This window comes from Oncorhynchus mykiss, chromosome 19 (assembly GCF_057628025.1).
Source record: "Oncorhynchus mykiss isolate SJ-2025 chromosome 19, ASM5762802v1, whole genome shotgun sequence".
Lineage (NCBI taxonomy): Eukaryota > Metazoa > Chordata > Actinopteri > Salmoniformes > Salmonidae > Oncorhynchus > Oncorhynchus mykiss.
This window is the reverse complement of record NC_143040.1, coordinates 12,248,932-12,267,500: the sequence shown is the minus strand read 5'-3', so window position 1 is coordinate 12,267,500 and position 18,569 is coordinate 12,248,932. Positions and strand designations below refer to the sequence as shown.

At 41.5% G+C, this 18,569-nt stretch overlaps 1 protein-coding gene and 1 non-coding gene across 3 annotated transcripts; both read left to right on the top strand.

The window, feature by feature from the left end:
* Window positions 1–3,136: 3,136 nt before the first annotated feature.
* On the top strand, window positions 3,137–6,595 carry LOC118936784 (uncharacterized). Its single transcript, XR_016488769.1, has 4 exons — window positions 3,137–3,730; window positions 4,856–5,022; window positions 5,171–5,274; window positions 5,733–6,595. It is a non-coding gene; the product is annotated as an uncharacterized LOC118936784 (transcript).
* Window positions 6,596–11,330: 4,735 nt separating this feature from the next.
* On the top strand, window positions 11,331–18,306 carry LOC110497245 (C-type lectin domain family 4 member M). 2 transcript variants are annotated; one of them, XM_036954169.2, is made up of 6 exons: window positions 11,331–11,768; window positions 12,654–12,749; window positions 13,051–13,290; window positions 14,314–14,510; window positions 15,283–15,395; window positions 17,838–18,306. In XM_036954169.2, the coding sequence occupies exons 1-6, from the start codon at window positions 11,666–11,668 to the stop codon at window positions 17,983–17,985; spliced, it is 897 nt and encodes a 298-aa protein (XP_036810064.2). In that variant the 5' UTR covers window positions 11,331–11,665; the 3' UTR covers window positions 17,986–18,306. The 2 variants fall into 2 exon arrangements, with proteins under 2 accessions (XP_036810064.2, XP_036810065.2); XM_036954170.2 differs by lacking the exon at window positions 13,051–13,290 and having other exon boundaries at window positions 11,341–11,768.
* The last annotated feature ends 263 nt before the right edge of the window (window positions 18,307–18,569 follow it).

The window sequence follows — 18,569 nt, the reverse complement described above, 5'->3', positions numbered from 1 at the left end:
AGTAACATCTAGTTGATAAAGGACTAATGAATCACTATGGTATAGACTAACATCTAGTTGATAAAGGACTAATGAATCACTATGGTATGGAGTAACATCTAGTTGTTAAAGGACTAATGAATCACTATGGTATGGAGTAACATCTAGTTGATAAAGGACTAATGAATCACTATGGTATGGAGTAACATCTAGTTGTTAAAGGACTAATGAATCACTATGGTATGGAGTAACATCTAGTTGTTAAAGGACTAATGAATCACTATGGTATATATCTAGTTGATAAAGGACTAATGAATCACTATGGTATGGAGTAACATCTAGTTGTTAAAGGACTAATGAATCACTATGATATGGAGTAACATCTAGTTGATAAAGGACTAATGAATCACTATGGTATGGAGTAACATCTAGTTGTTAAAGGACTAATGAATCACTATGGTATGGAGTAACATCTAGTTGTTAAAGGACTAATGAATCACTATGGTATATATCTAGTTGATAAAGGACTAATGAATCACTATGGTATGGAGTAACATCTAGTTGTTAAAGGACTAATGAATCACTATGATATGGAGTAACATCTAGTTGTTAAAGGACTAATGAATCACTATGGTATGGAGTAACATCTAGTTGATAAAGGACTAATGAATCACTATGGTATATATCTAGTTGATAAAGGACTAATGAATCACTATGGTATGGAGTAACATCTAGTTGTTAAAGGACTAATGAATCACTATGATATGGAGTAACATCTAGTTGTTAAAGGACTAATGAATCACTATGGTATGGAGTAACATCTAGTTGATAAAGGACTAATGAATCACTATGGTATGGTGAAGCAGTGTGTAATAGATTGATAATTGACATGATGATAAATAGGAGAGAGGGAAGATTTGTTTATTGTAAAAAGTTTATTTTGTTGAATTATTCTATTGGAAAATGTATTTAGATGTCTTGTTTTCGACCCAAATCAATAAACATATTAACCAGCATCATCTTAGTTAATTTATTCATTTACTAGACCTACTGTTGACCAATAATAACTTGTGTTTGGGTTGACAAATCACTTATTAGGTATAAAAACATGAAAAAGAGGAAGAAATAAAGCACAGAACAGAATGAACAAGGAATGAAGAGGAAGTTACACACAACTGTCTGGTCCACAGGGCCGAATCCCAAATGGCATTCTATTCCCTATGTAGTGCAGATAAAGAGAATATGGTGCCATTTGTCTCACATCCCAATAGTCTCCTTCTTATTGGTGGATAGAGCCTTGAAACATCCTGTCATCAGCTGTGGGCCACAGACAGAGTGATTTCCCAGAAAACAGAAAAGTACAGGATTTAGACACATCAGACCAACTACTGCTCAGTCAGTTAGAAAGGTAATCATACAGTAGATATTGCCATTAGGAGTCAGGTAGAAAGGTAATCATACAGTAGATATTACCATTAGGAGTCATTTAGAAAGGTAATCATACAGTAAGTTAATACAGTAAGTAAAAGTAACTTAGAATCATAGATATTACAATAAGAGGTCAGACAGACTGAATTAGTTCATTCATTGATTGATTGGTGTAATCATTGATATTCGGTACGGTTAGTTAAGATGGCCGAGTACGTCAACAAACAGGTGATTGAATTGAACAAAGTTACTGAAGAAAACCGGAACAGATTGACGAGGAGCGTGAAGACTGAGACCCATCTCTCAGGTAGGAACTATTTAAATTAATTGAAAATAACCTTTTTAAACAACAACACATTGGAAACCCAGACTGAGGAGCTGGAGAAATGCAATCACTCTCAAAATCAAAGAGAGAGCTACAGTATTTCACCTTTATTTACCTAGGCAAGGCAAGTTTAGAACAAACTCTAATTTTTAATGATGGCTTAGGAACTGCCTGTTCAGGGACAGAACAACAGATTTGTACCTTGTCAGCTCAGGGATTTGAACTTGCAGCCTTTTAGTTATTAGTCCAATGCTCTAACCACTAGGCTAACCTGCCACCCCAGTGTGTCTGCAAGGAGTGACCATCCATGATCAAAATGATAGTTTGAACCATTTGAGGCTGTGCAGTGTTTGTTTACATTTCCATAGTTTATAATTCCATGGTAAAACAAGTTTATATTTGGGTTCTGATGGGGCTAGACAATTAAACTAAGCTCATGAGGTATTTCTCAGTTACATTTTTAAAGAATCAATTCAGTAAATATTATGAATTTAAATGTGTAAAAAATTGTAAATACAGAAATTGCAAATTGACCCTTTAAATCATGCTATGACTATATTGTATTACTTTGGTAATTTCTTCATACATTTGCTTCCTGTTTATCAGATTGGAGATGACCGCAAGGTTGAGTAAACTGTTGCTGCCAACCCTCAAATTGGGGGAAAACCAATGACACATTGGAAATGTTTGGTTAGGGATGTGTGTTCTCTTTTAATTTGAATCATTAGTGATGATGGTGTGTGTGTGTCTGTCGGCGTGTGTGTGTGTGTGTGTGTGTGTGTGTGTGTCTGCCTGTGTTTCTCTGCAGATGGAAGACTAAGACTCTACAGGCTGGCTGCTGGGTGTTTAGGAGTGCTGTGTGTTCTACAAGTCACTCTCAACATCTCCCTGAGGCTGGCTTTCTGTGAGTGAGGCTGTGTCCCAAATGACACCCTATTAGCGCTCTGGTCAAACGTAATGCACTATATAGGGTATAGGGTGCCATTTGGGACTCTATCTCATTTGGGACACTATTCCCATTTGGGACACTATTCCATGTGTAGTGCATTACTTTTGACCAGGGCCCATAGGACAGATATGTATTTTATTATCACACCATAGTTCTGTACTTACAGTGCAAGGATCATAATTCAGACTTGATGTTACATAATGTTGTTGTTGACATGGTCCATGAAAAAAGTAGTATGTACTGTAACTGGTACACTTGGCCTTGTGTACGTCACTGAAAATGGTGAACAATGTAAACACCACAACCAGGACTGTGTTCCAAATAGCACCCTATCCTCTTTAAAAGGCACTACTTTTGACCAGGGTACATAGGGCTTTGGTCCTCGGTATTGCACTACAGAAGGAATAGGGTGTCATGTGGGACGCATCACATGCAGGAACTTCTTTGTTTTTCAGCTGGCTCTAACGAAGAGAGAAACCAGTTAGAGACCTGTTCCAACACCACCAGCCTGCCGCAAGACAGAGACCAGTCAGATACCAGTAGTCGTGTCATTGACCTGTGTACAGAAAGAGACCAGCTGCAGAAGGAGAGAGACCAGTGCCGGAAGAACATGAACCAGCTAAAGAGGATGAGAGGCCAGTTACAGAGTGAGAGAGACCAGTTACAGAGTGAGAGAGACCAGTTACAGAGTGAGAGAGACCAGTTACTAAAGGAGAGAGACCAGTTACAGAGTGAGAGAGACCAGTTACTAAAGGAGAGAGACCAGTTACAGAGTGAGAGAGACCAGTTACTAAAGGAGAGAGACCAGTTACTTAAGGAGAGAGACCAGTTACAGAGTGAGAGAGACCAGTTACTAAAGGAGAGAGACCAGTTACAGAGTGAGAGAGACCAGTTACAGAGTGAGAGAGACCAGTCAGAGAAAACAGATGACAAAATACAGTTACAGGAGCGTAATAATGCCCTGACTAAAGACAGGGACATGTTGAGAGACAGGGTCAGTGTTCTGACCAATGAGAAGGTGGCGCTGGAGAAGAGGCTCTCTGTGAGTGGTAAGTAGTCAAGTCAGACACTAGGGCTGCATCCCTCTTCTCTACCCTTCATTCTCCTGAAGGGTGAATTTACAGTCTGACCTCAAAGACTAGACGTAACATAGTAAAAGTAAATCTGTGGCACTCAAATTAGTGTGATATGTTACGTTTGGTATAGTTACAAAAGAGAGAAGGTTACTTAAGGCAAAAAAAGAAGGGATGTAAAGGTTTTCCTCCTCTTCCTCTGAAGAGGAGAGGCGAGAAGGATCGGAGGACCAATATGCAACGTGGTAAGTGTCCATGGTTCTTTCAATGAGAAATACTCAACATGAACACAACTGATACAAAAACAATAAACGTGAAACGAACCAAAACCAAAACAGTACCGTGTGGTGAAAAACACAGACATGGAAACAAACACCCACAAACAAACAGTGAAGCCCAGGCTACCTAAGTCTCAATCAGAGACAACTAATGACACCTGCCTCTGATTGAGAACCATACTAGGCCGAAACATAGAAATCCCAAAATCATAGGAAAAACAAACATAGACTGCCCACCCCAACTCACGCCCTGACCATACTAAATAATGACTAAACAAAGGAAATAAAGGTCAGAACGTGACAAGGGAAGATGGGTGGCCATATGATGGAACTGTCTATCAACTCAAAGATTGTGTGTTCGAATCACATCATGGACGACATCAGTATTTTTAACTTATTAACAACTTTGCAACTACTTACTACTTTTTATCTACTTTGTAACTATAAACTTAACATGTGAGCTAACCATTCCCATAACCTTAACGTAACCCCTAACCCTAAACTTAATCCCTAAAACCTAGCCTAGATAATGTTAGCAACCGACCCACATAGCTAACATTAGCCACAACAAAGTGAAATTCATAACATATCATACAAAATTGACGATGGACATCTACAAATTAATACAGACTATGTGAGATTTTACATATCATACTAACGTTTACCATGTTACATTTGTTGCTGAGACCAGGGTGGAACAACACTGTGTGCTGTGCACACCAATCATGGATTCACCAATAGTTAAATGACAATGTGAATGAAAATATTCAGTACAATAAACACGTGTTCTATATTTCACATATTATGTCAATTTCTTCAACAGAGCAAAATATTTGTCCGAAAATCTGCAATTGTTGTCCGGAGGGTTGGAGGCTGTTGGGATCCAGCTGTTACTTCCTGTCGACTCAGAGGAAAACCTGGGAAGAGAGCAGACTGGATTGTAGGAACAGAGGAGCAGACCTGATGATCATAAACAGCGAGGAGGAACGAGTGAGTGAGTGAGTGAGTGAGTGAGTGAGTGAGTGAGTGAGTGAGTGAGTGAGTGAGAATCAATGTAACTGCTCAGTAATGTATCTTCCAGTATTTAACGCATGTAGTCTATAGTAGTTGACAATATCAGTATCTTTCTCAACAACAGAAGTTTCTCTGTGGCCTCAACAAGATTGTCTGGATTGGTCTGACTGACTCCTTTACTGGGAGGACATGGCAATGGATGCATGGCACACCACTGACCACGGCAAGGTAAGGGTCTAATGCTCTAATAACAATGACCACCCCAAGGTAAGAGTCTAATGCTCTAATAACATTGACCACCCCAAGGTAAGAGACTACTGCTCTATAATAACACTGACCACCCCAAGGTAAGATACTACTGCCCTATAATAACACTGACCACCCCAAGGTAAGAGACTACTACTCTATAATAACACTGACCACCCCAAGGTAAGAGACTACTGCCCTATAATAACACTGCCCACCCCAAGGTAAGAGACTACTGCTCTATAATAACACTGACCACCCCAAGGTAAGACGCTGGGCAAATTATGCGCCGCCCTATGGGACTCCCAATCTCGGCCGGATGTGATACAGACTACTGCTCTCTAATAACACTGACCACAGTTTAAGCAGTCTAACTCTGTGTTTTTCATACTCTGGGTTCTGAGAGAGTGATCAGTGTAACTCTGTTGTTTCTACTGCAGCTATTGGAGGAGTGGAGGCCCTTATGGTGGTGGAGTGGAGAACTGTGTGGTGGTACGTTACTGGTCATCAGGATACAGAGAAGGGTGGAACTATCAGTGTTCATATACACAGTTCTGGATGTGTGAAAAAGGCCTCTTGTAGGTACTGCTGTTTAAGGAACTCTGAAGACGGATTCTATATTTTGTTAGAATGGCACTCTGAACTAGACGTTGGAAAGAAAGGCACACACACACACACACACACACACACACACACACACACACACATACAAGCATGAACACATACAAAACAAATGAGGTATATATCACCCAATAGCTGCTGTCAATGTTTAAATGTATGGTTCATTATGTAGCATTGCATGTAGGCTGTACACAATTCTCTCTCTCTACCTCTACCTTTCTCATGTTGATGGTTGTTTACACTGTTGAAAGGTTACGTGATGATTCCACATAGTGGTTAACGTGAGAGATGGACTCACCATAGAGTTGAAAAAGTGGTATTACAGACTGGCCTACTGGCTTTTCCTCAATTCATCCTTCCTCGATTACTCCTCGCATCCTCTCTCCTCCCCTCCTTCTCAAAACACATTGGAGAATACATTCCTCGGGGAGGGACCTTCTCCTCTAATACTGGTGAGGAGGAGAGGATTTTATGTTAAGATTTAGATGAGTGTGAAGACACACCACACTCTAAAATGCTTGTATTCATTGTTTTTATTAGCAACATGTCATGTGATTTGCCATGCTTCCGCTAAGTTCATTAATAATTTTTCTCTATTTTTTTTATGATCGATTATTATCATCAATCCCTTTTATAATGAGAAGAACAAAGGCACAGATTAATAAATAAATTAACAATGTCCTCTGACGTCTACCAGCTTCCTGATTGAATGTGATTGGATCGTTTAAGTGTGACCTGCAGTTGGACACAGACGACAGAACAGGACTTAGAGGACACACACTGTGTGCAGGCAGACACGCACACTGTGAAGTTCCCCTTTTAAACCTCTGATAAAGATGCAGACAGATTTCTTACACACACTTCTGAATATTTTCTCACACTGATGTCACACATACACACAGCATAGATAGGACAAAAGGCCCCTATATGGCCATCGATGGCCAGTCACGGAGTGCAAGCCATAACGTGTCTTCCTTATGAACAACAACACAAGCAGGACTCGCAAAATATGACGTCCTGCTTGAAGGTGATTGGATACGTAAGACATTCTATCAACTGAAGTGCACTACAGACAGACACACATCAGAGTAACTACTCAACTACTAGTAATCATACAGTAGATATTACCATTAGGAGTCAGATAGAAAGGTAATCATACAGTAGATTTTACCATGAGGAGTCACTTCCCCAAGTAGACCAGGAAGTTTCTCAGGAATCAGAAAAAAGGTGAAAAGAAGTAAAAGAAGGTGACCAGCTACAGACCAATTACAACAACCTGACTGAGGAGAGGCCAGCTGCTGACCAATTACAACAACCTGACTGAGGAGAGGCCAGCTGCTGACCAATTACAACAACCTGACTGAGGAGAGGCCAGCTGCTGACCAATTACAACAACATGACTGAGGAGAGGCCAGCTGCTGACCAATTACAACAACCTGACTGAGGAGAGGCCAGCTGCTGACCAATTACAACAACATGACTGAGGAGAGGCCAGCTGCTGACCAATTACAACAACATGACTGAGGAGAGAGAACAGCTACAGACCAATTACAACAACCTGACTGAGGAGAGGCCAGCTGCTGACCAATTACAACAACATGACTGAGGAGAGGCCAGCTGCTGACCAATTACAACAACCTGACTGAGGAGAGGCCAGCTGCTGACCAATTACAACAACCTGACTGAGGAGAGGCCAGCTGCTGACCAATTACAACAACATGACTGAGGAGAGGCCAGCTGCTGACCAATTACAACAACCTGACTGAGGAGAGGCCAGCTGCTGACCAATTACAACAACATGACTGAGGAGAGGCCAGCTGCTGACCAATTACAACAACATGACTGAGGAGAGAGAACAGCTACAGACCAATTACAACAACCTGACTGAGGAGAGGCCAGCTGCTGACCAATTACAACAACATGACTGAGGAGAGGCCAGCTGCTGACCAATTACAACAACATGACTGAGGAGAGAGAACAGCTACAGACCAATTACAACAACCTGACTGAGGAGAGGCCAGCTGCTGACCAATTACAACAACATGACTGAGGAGAGGCCAGCTGCTGACCAATTACAACAACATGACTGAGGAGAGGCCAGCTGCTGACCAATTACAACAACCTGACTGAGGAGAGGCCAGCTGCTGACCAATTACAACAACATGACTGAGGAGAGGCCAGCTGCTGACCAATTACAACAACATGACTGAGGAGAGAGAACAGCTACAGACCAATTACAACAACCTGACTGAGGAGAGGCCAGCTGCTGACCAATTACAACAACATGACTGAGGAGAGGCCAGCTGCTGACCAATTACAACAACATGACTGAGGAGAGAGAACAGCTACAGACCAATTACAACAACCTGACTGAGGAGAGGCCAGCTGCTGACCAATTACAACAACATGACTGAGGAGAGGCCAGCTGCTGACCAATTACAACAACATGACTGAGGAGAGAGAACAGCTACAGACCAATTACAACAACCTGACTGAGGAGAGGCCAGCTGCTGACCAATTACAACAACATGACTGAGGAGAGGCCAGCTGCTGACCAATTACAACAACATGACTGAGGAGAGAGAACAGCTACAGACCAATTACAACAACCTGACTGAGGAGAGGCCAGCTGCTGACCAATTACAACAACATGACTGAGGAGAGGCCAGCTGCTGACCAATTACAACAACATGACTGAGGAGAGAGAACAGCTACAGACCAATTACAACAACCTGACTGAGGAGAGGCCAGCTGCTGACCAATTACAACAACATGACTGAGGAGAGGCCAGCTGCTGACCAATTACAACAACATGACTGAGGAGAGAGAACAGCTACAGACCAATTACAACAACCTGACTGAGGAGAGGCCAGCTGCTGACCAATTACAACAACATGACTGAGGAGAGGCCAGCTGCTGACCAATTACAACAACATGACTGAGGAGAGAGAACAGCTACAGACCAATTACAACAACCTGACTAAAGAGAGAGATCAGTTACAGACTAGTAACAACAACCTGACTGAGGAGAATGACCCGCTACAGACCAGTTCCAGCAACCTGATTAAAGAGAGAGACCAGCTACAGACCAATTACAACACCCTGGGCATTACAGCCTCCTGAGGTTGAAGAGGTGCTGCTGCGCCTTCTTCACGACGCTGTCTGTGTGGGTGGACCAATTCAGTTTGTCCGTGATGTGTACGCAGAGGAACTTAAAACTTACTACCCTCTCCACTACTGTCCCATCGATGTGGATAGGGGGGTGCTCCCTCTGCTGTTTCCCGGGTGGCGCAGTGGTTAAGGGCGCTGTACTGCAGCACCAGCTGTGCCACCAGAGACTCTGGGTTTGCGCCCAGTCTCTGTCGTAACCGGCCGTCCGTGGGGCGACGCACAATTGGCCTAGCGTTGTCCGGGTTAGGGAGGGGTTGGCTGGTAGGGATTTCCTTGTCTCATCGCGCACCAGCGACTCCTGTGGTGGGCTGGGCGCAGTGCCCGCTAACCAAGGTTGCCAGGTGCACGGTGTTTCCTCCGACACATTGGTGCGGCTGGCTTCCAGGTTGGATGGCGGTGTGTTAAGAAGCAGTGTGGCTTGGTTGGGTTGTGTATCGGAGGACGCATGACTTTCAACCTTCGTCTCTCCCGAGCACGTACGGGAGTTGTAGCGTTGAGACAAGATAGTAGCTACTAAACAATTGGATACCACGAAATTGGGGAGAAAAACGGGGTAAAAATGTATTTAAAAAATCAATAATTACAACACCCTGACTAAAGGGAGAGACATGCTACAGACCTATTACAACAACCAAATTAAAGAGACAGATCAGCTGGAGAAGGAGTAGAAGATATAGCAGAGGAGATAGGAAGAGAGGAGATAGGAGGAGAGGAATCTAGGAAAGACTAATTGAGATAGAGCCTTAGTTTCAGAGAGAGACATCGAGAAAAAATTAGAATTTTAGGAGAATGAGGAAGGGAGGAAAAAAATACAAATAATTATTTTGTTTAGATTTAGAGTATGTAGATATGCTGTATTCTGTAAAATTCTTCTTAATTATTTTTATTAGCAACATTGCCATAGGCTTATGCTTAGTTTTAAAAAATGTTTTCATAAAACAGTGTGACCTGCAGTTGGACACGCACACAGAAGGCGGAACAGTACTGAGAGCATACACACACACACACACACACACACTAAAATTCTGAGAAAGATGCTGACATAGATTTACCCCACACACTTCTGAATAACTCTTCACACTGACGTCACACACTTCTGAATAACTCCTTACACTGATGTCACACATTTCTGAATAACTGAATAACTCCTTACACTGATGTCACACACTTCTGAATAACTCCTTACACTGATGAATAACTCCTTACACTGATGAATAACTCCTTACACTGATGAATAACTCCTTACACTGATGAATAACTCCTTACACTCCTTACCCTCTGGAGAGCCTTGCGGTTATGGGCGGAGCAGTTGCCTACCAGGTGGTGATACAGCCCGACAGGATGCTCTCGATTGTGCATCTGTAGAAGTTTGTGAGTGCTTTTGGTGACAAGCCGAATTTCTTCAGCCTCCTGAGGTTGAAGAGGTGCTGCTGCGCCTTCTTCACGGCGCTGTCTGTGTCGGTGGACCAATTCAGTTTGTCCGTGATGTGTACGCAGAGGAACTTAAAACTTACTACCCTCTCCACTACTGTCCCATCGATGTGGATAGGGGGGTGCTCCCTCTGCTGTTTCCTGAAGTCCACAATCATCTCCTTTGTTTTGTTGACGTTGAGCGTGAGGTTATTTTCCTGACACCACACTCCGAGGGCCCTCACCTCCTCCCTGTAGGACGTCTCGTCGTTGTTGGTAATCAAGCCTACCACTGTAGTGTCGTCCGCAAACTTGATGATAGAGTTGGAGGCGTGCATGGCCACACAGTCGTGGGTGAACAGGGAGTACAGGAGAGGGCTCAGAACGCACGTTATGTCAAATAGGAGAGATTTATGAACATGTTTTATTGTAAAAAGTTTCATTTGTTTAATTCTTCTATTTGAAAATGTATTTAGACGTCTTGTTTTTGACCCAGATCAATTAACATTGTAAACAGCATCATCTTAGTTAATTTATTAATTTACTAGACCTACTGTTGACCAATAATAACTTGTGTTTGGGTTGACAAATCACTTATATTATTAGGCCAAAAAAACATGAATGAGAGCTAGAAATAATGTACGGAACAGAATGAACAAGGAATGAAGAGGACGATGAACACAACTGTCTGGTCCACAAGGCTGAATCTCAAATGGCATCCTATTCCCTATGTAGTGCAGATAAAGAGAATATGGTGCCATTTGTTTCACATCGCAATAGTCTCCTTCTTATTGGTGGATAGAGACTTGACACATTATAACACCTAGAGCCTTCTTATTGGTGGATAGAGACTTGAAACATCCTGTCACCAGCTGTGGGCCACAGACAGAGAACAGAGAAGTACAGGATTTAGACACATTAGACCAACTACTGAGTCAGTTAGAAAGTTAATCATACAGTAGATGTTACCATTAGGAGTTAGTTAGAAAGGTAATCATACAGTAGATATTACCATTAGGAGTCAGTTAGAAAGGTAATCATACAGTAAGTTAATACAGTAAGTAAAAGTAACTTAGAATCATAGATATTACAATAAGATGTCAGACAGACTTAATTAGTTGATTTATTGATTGATTGGTGTAATCATTGATATCCGGTACGGTTAGTTAAGATGGCCGAGTACGTCAACAAACAGGTGATTGAATTCAACAAAGTTTCTGAAGAAAACCGGAACAGATTAACGAGGAGCGTGAAGACTGAGACCCATCTCTCAGGTAAGAACTAAGTATTCTAAGTATCTTAGTGTCTCACACAGTAGCTGAGGCACGCAGGCAGGTCTGCACGTACAAACCAAACGCATTTATACACTAATACCACAGACTAGAAAAACACTTGTAAATTTGTATTGTTCTGTCTTCTGGGTGGTTCAGTTAGAATGGAGCAGGGTGTTCAAAACCTGCTGAGGTCACGTACACCAAAATATATAAATTCAATGTATTTTTTTACTTCAGTTTTTAGAACTATTTAAATAAGATTAATTGAAAATATTAAAAAATTAGCCACAACACATTGGACACCCTGCCTGAAAAGCTGGAGAAATGTAATCACTCTCAAATTCATAGAGAGAGCTACAGTATTTCTGCAAGGAGTGACCATCCATGATCAAAATGATAGTTTTAACCATGAGGCTACATACACAGTGTTAGTTTACATTTCCATAGTTTATAATTCCATGGTAAAACAGGTTTATATTTGGGTTCTGATGGGGCTAGACAATTAAACTAAGATCATGAGGTATTTCTATGTTACATTTTTAAAGAATCAATTTGGTAAATATCATTCATTTAAATTAATGTTTAAAAAATTGCTATAAAAATCACAGATTGACCCTTTAAATCATGCTACGTCTATATTGTGTAACTTTAGTCATTTCTTCATACAGTAGCTTCCTGTTTGTCTGATGTGAGATGACCACACTCTTGAGCAAACTGCTGCTGAAAAAACAATGACACGTTGGCAATGTTTGGTTCTCAGAATTAGTAAGGGATCTGTGGGATGATGTGTGTTCTGTTTAAATCTGAATCATTAATGATGATGGTGTTTGTGTGTGTGTGCGTGTGCGTGTGTGTCTGTTGCCGTGTGTGTGTGTTCCTCTGCAGATGGAAGACTAAGACTCTACAGGCTGGCTGCTGTGTGTTTTGGAGTGCTGTGTGTTCTACAAGTCACTCTCAACATCTACCTGAGACTGGATTTCTGTGAGTGAGGCTTTCCTCTTTTATAATGCACTACATTTGAACAGAGCCGATAGGACAGATATGAATGTCATTGTCACACCATAGTTCTGTTGTCACAAACCAAGGATCACAATTCAGACGTACAGACATTACATAGCTTATGGGACCCGTAGTTTGACAGTATTGTTGAAACACAAACTAAAAGAATGACAACACCACAACCATTATGTCCCAAATAGCGTCCTATGCTCTTTGACCAGGGCACATAGGGCACTAAGGAAGGAATAGGGTGTCATTTGGGAACCAATTCCCTGTCTTTCAGTCCACTCCAACAGAGAGAGAGAGCAGTTAAACGGCTGTTACAACACCACTATCATGGATCTGTGTACAGAGAGAGACCAGTGCCGGATGAACAGAAACCAGCTGGAGAGGGAGAGAGACAAAGTGAAAATGGACAAAAAACAGTTACTGGAGCGTTACACTGCCCTGGCTACAGAACGGGACAGGTTGAGAAACAGGGTCAGTCTTCTGACCAATGAGAAGGTGGTGCTCTCTAGCTGTGGTAAGTTGTCAAGTCAGTCACTAGGGCTGCGTCCCATTCTCTACCCTTCCTTCTCCTGAAGTGTATACTTGTTCAGTCATGAATTTAAAAGCATTGGACTGGTGCAAGCATATTCATTTAAATCGATGTGAAAGTGTACACTTCGGGAGAAGGGTTTAGCATTGGAATTTAACCCCTGTGTGCACCCTCGTTATGGATTTACACATAGTTAATGACAATGTTAGAATTTGTTGTTTAATACTTGTTACATACAGTATACTGTACAGTATTTCTCTAACAGAGCTAAACATTTATCAGAAAATCTGGAAAACCTGACTTGAAGGAAATCTGTCCCAATAATCTCTCCTTTCTCCAGATGTGTGCACTTGTTCACTTCCCTTCGTGGATTTAAAATAAATGACTGGTGTAAGGTTCTTATTTTTCAGACTAAATAACCCACGGACACTAGAGAAGCTTCAACCAAGTTGAATTCTTCCCAAAGGTTCTGTACAGCTGTAATCAGACAACCCAACATTTGTTCCATCCAGATATTTATATCCCAGTTAAGACACTCCCTCTCTCCAATCCTTACATTTTATGGTCCAACAGGAAGAGAGTAAAGAGGGTAACAGGATACCAAACCTTTATTACTCCCTTATGAGAATCTGTCCTCACCTCCTGACCTCAACCCCTCCTTCATCTAATCCACAGATGTCCATCTGTCTCCCCCGTATCAACATGTTGCTCTCCTCTTCTCCATCCAACACATTCCACAGCTATCTGTCTTTCTACAGAGACCCAGTCTCTTTTATTATACTATGTGTCTGATCTATCATGTCTTTAATATCTCGATGTTCAAAATGTTGAATCCAACACTGGTATATGGGAATTCTCTGTAGCACCCATGTCTACAACACTGCTTTTAGATTTGTGTGATGTAGTGAACGAGCGCACACTTCAAGAGAAAGAAGAGATTTTTGGAACGCAACCCAGATCTGAATATTTGAAAAACAATATTGCGGACACTGTCTGTGTTGTCTCTAGGTACTGGAAGAGTGGTGGAAGGGAGTGGCATGGCAGTCCCAACGATGAGGACTGTGTTAAAGTGTCCTAAAGGATGGAGGATGTTGGGATCCAGCTGCTACTTCCTGTCTACTGAGAGGAAAACCTGGGAGGAGAGCAAAATGGATTGTCTGGCGAGAGGAGCAGACCTGGTGATCATAAACAGCAGACAGGAACAGGTGAGAGAGGGGAGGGGGAGAGAGATTTGATGTGGATCTCTTTTAGTCTTCATTTGGACTAATCTTCCAAGAGTCCTTCAACATGAAATTACCATTTATATTACGATCACATTTTCACATATAACACGTTGTTACTAACAGACATAATACACTGACATATTGACCAGATAAATACTGTAACAGTCTAAAAAGACAGATTGATTCCTCATCTACCATAGTCCAGCACAACTTCCCTATGTATTACATTTAAATGGTTTAAAGTATTGTTTAAATGTATATATTGTAAGGTTTCTGGTTTGCTGGTTTGGTTTCTGGTTTGCAGTTAGAGACAGAAGAGAAGAGAAGAGAGAGAGAGAGAGAGAGAGAGAGAGAGAGAGAGAGAGAGAGAGAGCGAGAGAGAGAGAGAGAGAGGAATTGTGTGAGAGAGATAGAGAGAGAGAGAGAGGGATTGTGAGAGAGAGTGATTGTGAGAGAGAGAGAGAGAGAGAGAGAGAGAGAGAGAGAGGAATTGTGTGAGAGAGATAGAGAGAGAGAGAGAGAGAGAGGGATTGTGAGAGAGAGTGATTGTGAGAGAGAGAGAGAGGGATTGTGAGAGAGAGTGATTGAGAGAGAGAGAGTGATTGAGAGAGAGAGAGGGATTGAGAGAGAGATTATGAGAGAGAGAGTGATTGAGAGAGAGAGAGATTGTGAGAGAGTGTGATTGAGAGAGAGAGATTGTGAGAGAGTGTGTGTGTGTCATGATGTTTAGAATAACTTTATTCAACCCTAACAGAAGTTGTTGTACCAGCTGGATGGTGATGCAGATCTCCTGGTCTGGATTGGTCTGACTGACTCCGTTAATGAGGGGACCTGGAAATGGGTGGACGGCACACCACTGACCACATCGTAAGATAAATTACTACTTTTATAATACGGCTCTAACATCTGGATAGCATTTAGGATGATGTTTCTACCACAGTATCTGACAGTGTCTGACAATTTCACTTATGTGTCCTGTTCTCAGTGGTGATTTTAGCATGTAAATCTTGGTGGGGAAAACTCAACAATTATTTTGGGATGAATGCCAGCAAAGCTGGCATGGGACATTATTACAGTATTCTCCCTGTACACCAAGTCAGAACCGGGGGCATATAATCAAATAAGCATTTAAGCAGACAATGAAAGCTCTTACAATATTCAATGATTACATTTCTCTAAAACAGGCTATAGGCTACATGTGCATCACCAAGTCAGAACAGTAGGCTAAATTATGAGGGGGAAAGGGACCAAAGTATTAGGATGAGACACATGGACTACTAACAGCTTACTACACAACACCCACGTAGTATTACTTTCTTAGCTTCAGTCTACATATCTCCCTGACATATTACATCATTTATGCAGCACCATATAAGACCTTTTTCACACCCTCTCCACCGAATAGCAGGAAGCGGTCGCAAAATAGGGATTGCTTTGCAACGCTTGCAGTTAGCCATTGTTTCCTTACAAACCACTCCTTGTTGAATTTGCGATTTCTGAATTGCTGTGTAATGTTTATGTCCAATGGCCGATGATCACCGATACGTTTTATCTATAATTTCTCTTCATATGACAAGGATTTAAAAGGAATTGCCAGTAGATTGTCGACGTGATTCATGATGATGACTGCTCGTCTAGCTTGCTAGATAAGATTTTTAAAGTATGATGTCCAATCAAAGCTACGGTAGATGTAACGTGATTTGTCATTTATCTGTGGCCAATGACCTTGAGCTTTCTTGGATGGGCACTTTAATGTAAATCTACGGCAGCACCCAAGGGGGCTTGAACTGCCTAGCTTTCTCTGTAGATTCTGCTGTGACGTAGTGTCCCCATGAGTGACAGAACACTGAGCCAATCACGGCACAATTAAAGAACTCTACCAACCCCTACGCCCGGTTTAATCCGCTGGCTGCCCCTCCACCACAGAAAGCCCTGAGCTATGCTGAAACACCTGTATACCTGGAACATGGAAATTCCCTGTAGTGCGCATCCCTACACCAACCCAATTATTTTAGATTTGAGGGAAATTGTGGAAGAGCTCACACTTCAGGAGAAAGGAGAGATTATTGTAACGCAACCCAGATCTGAATATTTGAAAAAACAATATAGCGGACACTGTAACTGTGTGTACTACATGCTTAATGAGTATATACTATATACTAGTAGTTCATTTTAGTGTACTGGAAACGAACAGTATCGTTTCAGTTAAGCGTACTAGACAGAGCGTCGTCTGTCTATCGGAAGTTGAGGCTGTTGCTATGCAACCTCTTGCTAGTTTATTAGCATAACTAATGACTAGCTAAACTTTTTACGATTTTTGGTGTGTTCGTAAATTACATTTGGATGGCAGCGTCTGCTCTGGGCATTCGTAAATCCAGAGCTTTTCGCTCTCGGAGAGTTCAAAGCGCACGCTGGACGCTCTGGCCAAGGACTAGGGTTGATCCGAGCATTCAACCGCAGTCAAGCACCCAAGCTAACTGGCTAACATTGGCTAGCTATGAGAAACACCTCACTTTGACCGTTTTACTCGCCCTAGCAGAACTGGTTAGGCTGTTTTCATGTTATCCAGAGTGTTGGTGACTAACTGTGCTGATCGCAATAATTTAATTACGCTTTTTGCCAACGTTTACTGACAACCGGCCATATTCAAAAGGTGTTGAGCGTTTTTTACGTAAATTCATCAGTTATTCTGCGCGAGAGTGCTCTAAAATCAGAGTAGATAGTTAGATTGAACAATGTCCATTGAAACGCACAACGATTATACCACTTAGTTAAGAATTATGTGAATAATCAAGTCAATAAACGTTGGGTAGTCAGATAGTGAATATACTGACTGGTACGTTCGATGTACTAGTAGCAAACTAACGTTATGTAGATAGCTAACATACCGGTACATACTGCTGTATTGCTATGCGATATGTAAGGATAGCGTAGCAAATAAATTGTCAGCCAACATAACGTGTAACGTAACTTATTTGAAAAGTCATTACTTTATTACATTGCTCAACATTTTCTTAACATTTTTCAGAATTAGTTAAATTAATGAATTAGTATCTGCTCTCTTCGGACTTTGGCTAAATATTTTTTGCCATTTTTTTCTTATCTGAAAACGTTGTGAAGCCACGACCATTTTCTAAAGAATTGCATTATGGGCCCTAAAAGGAGATAAACAGATTGTATACTACGTATATTGGGCGAATTTAGTACGACTTCCGGGAACTTTTGGCATACTAACTCTATCCATACTATGACCAATAATGGTGCTGTTAGTATGAGTAGTCGAACACAGCTTGTGTGTGTTGTTTCTAGGTACTGGAAGAGTGGTAAGCCGGACCATGGTGGTACCAACAACAAGGATTGTGTCGAGATCAACTATCGGGACAACGTTTTGGCCAACTGGAACGATGCACCATGCAACCACACGCTGCATTGGATCTGTGAGAAATTACAGAAATAGCTACATATAGGTCAAATCCACATCTTGTTTAGATGTGTTTATTTTATTTTCCCTAAGATTGTGTAATTAACTGAGCACATGCATTTGCATGGTATTATCTTTCTGTCTTTCAGCTGTAATTAATTTTTGGCAATATATTATTGGCAGCCTTTTGGATCAGTCACAATACTGTATTGTTTTCAGCTTTGTCCTTTTCCCTCTAAACAGTTTATCCATATTACTTCTATGAAATGGTATTGTACCATCTAATCCGCTGTGAGATATACTTTCATCTGTTTCAATCTGGTGTCCAAAAATGAAAGTAAAAGACCATAAGACAGATCTACCGCTTCCTAGACCGCTTATGTTGCTTATGCCTGGAATCGGCCCGACACACAAAAACACATGTACGCACGCATTTAAACCTCAGTATAGCAGCATCTATGCCAGGGTTGCCCAATCATTTTTCTGAAGAGCCTTCAAACTCAACTCTGGATGTCGAAGCCAGTTCCACTGCAATTTTTTATTGTTCCCTTATAATTAGGGACTGATTTAGACCTGGCACACCAGGTGGGTGCAATTAATTATCAGGTAGAAAAGAAAAC